Source organism: Rhinopithecus bieti, unplaced genomic scaffold (assembly GCF_001698545.2).
Source record: "Rhinopithecus bieti isolate Rb0 unplaced genomic scaffold, ASM169854v2 scaffold_56806, whole genome shotgun sequence".
Lineage (NCBI taxonomy): Eukaryota > Metazoa > Chordata > Mammalia > Primates > Cercopithecidae > Rhinopithecus > Rhinopithecus bieti.
The window spans coordinates 2510219-2514883 of NW_016823424.1; the positions used below are offsets into that span (position 1 = coordinate 2510219).

Here is a 4665-nt window from a genome sequence, read left to right on the forward strand (position 1 = left end):
TTTGTAATTTTGTTTTTTTTTTTTTTTTTTTTTTTTGAGATGGAGTCTCGCTCTGTCGTCTAGACTGGAGTACAGTCTCCACAATCTCGACTCACTGCAACCTCTGCCTCCCGGGCTCAAGTGATTCTCCTGCCTCAGCCTCCTGAGTAGCTGGGATTACAGGCATGGGCCACCATGGCCTGCTAATTTTTGTATTTTTAGTCAAGGAGGGGTCTCGCCATGTTGGCCAGGCTGGTCTTGAACTTCTGACCTCAGGTGATCCAGGCGCCTCAGCCTTCCACAGTGCTGGGATTACAGGTTCAGCCACCGGGCCCAGCCGGGAATTGTGTTTTAAAAGCAGCTTCGGTGATTCTTACTCAGCCTGACAAACATATGGGACCCATAGGTCATCTTTCTCCCTCTTAGTATATGCCATTTCATGTTTTTGTTTTTTAAATGAAAGACTTTTCTCTGCTCCAGTGCCAAAGGATAATAGGGCTCAGGATTGAAACCATTGGAAATTTGATTTCTAATTCACACAGTAGTAAAATACAAAAGCATTCTCCATGTTTGTTCTTATCCTGATTTGAAGCACTCATCCTGAAGCAGACTGTGTCACAAGAATAGTCAGAGTGCTAATTTTGCTGAGGACATTTGGTGCCATCTTAGTCCTTAACTATTTCAGCTCCTACCTGTTATTTTGCATATCAGAAACCATTCATGTATGTATCTGTAAGCCATTTCTTTTCTGAAATAAAAATCAACATAGCAGTACAGAAAAAAGGCCTAAATTGATGTGCTAATTATAGGTACTTAAATGCTGATTTCAATAAATACGTGAAAATCAGTCTAACCCTCTTCCATCTTTTTTTCCTTAGTGCCGTCTGGGATTGACAGCTCAGCCTGAACTCTATCTTCTGAACGCCATGGATGCTGACTCACTTGTGTCTAGATGACTGACAGCCTGAGAGACTCTATGAGAACACGTTTTTCTAAGCCCTTTTTGTGCCAGGTGTCCTGTTAACATCTCTGTTAGTTCAGAGGTGAGTTTTGTTCAGATGTTTTGAACAAAAGGCAAAGATTTCCTCATGGGAAGGGTGTTCAAAACTGACAGCTATAAATGTAGGTCAGAGACCACCCACCTCACAACAGTCTTACACTCCCAGAGTTAATTGGCCTCTGAGGGCCACGCACCCCTATGGGCTTGTGTCTTGGACTCTGGGATTTAAAAGATATATATGTATATATATTTATGTAAACCTGAGCATCTCAGTTTGGGTAGAGTTTTAAGGTTATATGACACTGATAGAGCTTTTGTATTTTTTTTTTTTTAAATATTGTTTCGATATATCAGATATTTGTTTTGTCTGGATCACAAGTGAGAAACGAAAGAGAATAATGCTCTTCTTCACAATGAACCGGTCAAATTGACTATCTTGTAAAGTGATATTTTACTATGTCAGTTAAATTTCACTTTGATTTTAATCAACCAGATTATATCCTTTGTATCTACTGATATTAACACATCACATTAACACATCATTTATTAAAAATCATTTCTTCTATTTGGCAATCATAATTAACCCTGGTTATCAGCCTGTTTTGTAATTATTGTCTTTGTTGTCACTTTTCTTGAATTGTTTTCTAGTCATTAAACAGATATGAAGGCATTTGCCAAAGAGCTTTAATACCCAGTAACAAGATCCAGAAACCACACTTTAACCAGTGATCAGTTTTCCCTGCTCCATTGTAACTCAGCTCATTCTGGCATTCAGGTTTTAGGCAGAAAAAGAAGAAACTTCTAACATTTAACTTGTAAGTCCTGACATAAGATAGTGAAGATATTTATCTTCCTTCTAATATTTGTATAGTCTGCCAATGTATTTTCTTCCCACTATTCCCATTAACATAGCAAACACCATTTCTAGGTCCAAAGTCTATTTCTAGGAGTGGCTAATATTTGTATTGTTGAATCTCCTAGGGAATGCTAAACATTTCACTTTAAAATACCTATTTATACCAAGTGGCATGAGATTAGTACTAGAGTGAGATTTGGAAGATTAGTCCACATATCACAAACTGCTTGCCTACATGTAGAGAATTTTTTTTTCACCCACTTTCCTAACCAGGAAGTTGTTTCCTTAATTCTTTTTGGGTTTTGTTGTTGTTGTTGTTGTTGTTGTTTGTTGTTGTTTTTTTGAGACAGAGTCTTGCCCTGTCGCCCAGGTGGGAGTGCAATGACGTGATCTCAGTTCACTCTAACCTCTACTTCCCGGCTTTAAGTGATTCTCCTCCTTCAGCCTCCTGAATAGCCGGGATTACAGGCTTCACATTTTTAGTAGAGATGGGGTTTCACTTTGTTGCCCAGGCTGGTCTCAAACTCCTGACCTCAAGTGATCTGCCTGCCTCAGCCTCCCAAAGTGCTGGGATTACAGGTGTGAGCCACTGCACCCAGCCTTTTTTGTTGTTAAGACAGGGTCTTGTTCTGTCACCCAGGCTGGAGTGCAGTGGCGTCATCTCAGCTCACTGCAACTTCTGCCTCCTGGGCTTGAGCCATCCTCCCACTTCAGCATCCCAAGTAGCTGGGACTGCAGGCACACACCACCACACCCAGCTAATTTTTGTATGTTTTGTAGAGATGGGATTTCACCATGTTGCCCAGGCTGGTCCTGAACTCGAGAGCTCAAGCAATCTGCTGGCCTTGGCCTCCCAAAGTGCTGAGATTATAGGTGTGAGCCACCACATCCAGCCCACTCCTCATTTTTTTCTAGCCCCAAAGGTGTTGAGTCAGCAAATCCTGCAGCCTTTGTGTGACTTTGAGCATCACTTTCCCCTTCCAGCATTAAATATATGACCTCTCTGCCATATTTTAGAACTTATTACATTTCAATAAAACTTTTTAAACAATCCAGACATTGCCTATCTTCGTTTATAATTGTTTGGCCCTTAAAGAGGCAGGGGTATTTCTAAAATGACACTTTAAAATTTCCTCATTTCTACTTCAGGGCCTCTTGAAACTTCAGATAATAAGAGCAGCCAACCCTGCAACTCAGGTTATAGTCCTTCTGATCTTAAAATTGAGACTGAATTAACATCAATTATATGCTTTTACTTGAAAAAGAGACTCTTAAAATAAGTTTTAGTGTTTTGGTTTCTTTATACAGGACAACAACACTAGATGAACCAGTTTGTTGGATTTCCCCCACCTCCCTGGGCGGTTTTATTTCTCAGTCATTTCATTACCAGAGAGTGTTGAGGAAAGTAAGGTAAAAAATAAAAACATCCTGTTGTGAAACTCATAGAAAGGTGAGGTGGTTCGTTAAGTACTTATGGAATTTCTATAGCTCTTTTCCAGTCGTTAACTGTATGTTACTAGGAACAGAGAATACAGGTTGACAAGTGTACCCTTCAGGTCACACAACTCCTGTAATCAGAAAATTTCATAACAAACTGAATCATGTCAAAGCCAGTAGAGGAGGTTGATAACTAAGAGTGAGTCTTGGGTAAGCTTTTTTCTAAGTTAAGAATATTTACTCACTCTCCAATTTGTGGTATATAAATCTGGATTACTATAAGTGTACTTATGTAGATATTAATATATTCAATCTTAAGAATAACCTGAGTGCATTCACTTAATTCCTGCCATTCAACACCATGGAGTCAATCTGTAAAAGGATGCTCTGACAATGTATACACAGAATGTCAGAAAAAGTGTAATTAAGTAATTGTTACTGAGCAGTCGCTGCTACATAAATGTGTGCCAGCCTAATATAAAAGGCAGGTAGAGTGTATCCAGGCATATGAAGTAGTTTCATTAGTAAGAGAGGCAAGGGTTTTAGTAGCTGATATAAACAGCCTTCTCAATTTCAGACATTACAACATGAGGCTACTAAAACTCTGCCCAGGAAGTCTTTTGTAAATTCAAGTATTGTTATGTTATCTGTTTATAGGGTCTTCATGCAGTGACCCTCCCACTTTACCCAAGCTGAAGTGGGTAAATTCACATCCTGCATACTTCCTAACTTTTCTCCAAATGTGATTTTACATTTTAATGTAAACACAGTTTGTAGGTTCTCATGCATAGCTACTCTTAACAAATGAATACTTTGCATTGCTTTTTTTCAAGCAACAAATATATTACTTTAGCTCTCTCAGAGTAAGATTACAAAATTGTGGAACCTATTGGGTTTTGTAAGAAAAGCTAGTTTCTAATTAAAGTCTTAATCTATTTTTAGTGCTAAGTACATATTGAGAAGGTAGAATATTTCTAGTAGCCTGGTTAGAAAATACTTTTCATTGCACAACCAACATGAAAGGATGAGTTATTTCTATGCCAGCTGTCCTCAGTTTTCCTGAACTTAATGGAACATATTAGATCCAGCTGCTGGAATATTTACTTTAATGGAATAAAGCAGTTGGATTCTTTCCTTGCCTATTTTCCAAAGAGGACAGTGTTGACCAAAATATATGTACTTGTTGGTAGCACTAGAAGAGCTTCATGATGGATACAGTTGACAACTTTTAAAATAATTATCTGTGCCAACGGAGAAAATGTATATAATACACAGAACAGTAGGTTAATATCCAGAGTGCAGACATATTTTCATATATTCTTACATCTTTCTTGTCCCCAAATACTGGACTTCACCTTCTTGTCAGCGTAAACCTCCATTACAGGAAACGCTG

The 4665-nt window shown here is 38.6% G+C and overlaps 1 protein-coding gene across 3 annotated transcripts in view; it reads left to right on the plus strand.

The window, feature by feature from the left end:
* The window catches only part of SLC11A2 (solute carrier family 11 member 2), a 50431-nt gene extending 48782 nt beyond the window's left edge, over positions 1 to 1649 (plus strand). For all 3 annotated transcript variants that reach the window (XM_017861534.1, XM_017861536.1, XM_017861537.1), the window contains one exon: positions 858 to 1649. In XM_017861534.1, coding sequence (XP_017717023.1) covers positions 858 to 935 — 78 coding nt within the window. In that variant the 3' untranslated portion in view covers positions 936 to 1649. The remainder of the gene's footprint in view (positions 1 to 857) is intronic.
* The last annotated feature ends 3016 nt before the right edge of the window (positions 1650 to 4665 follow it).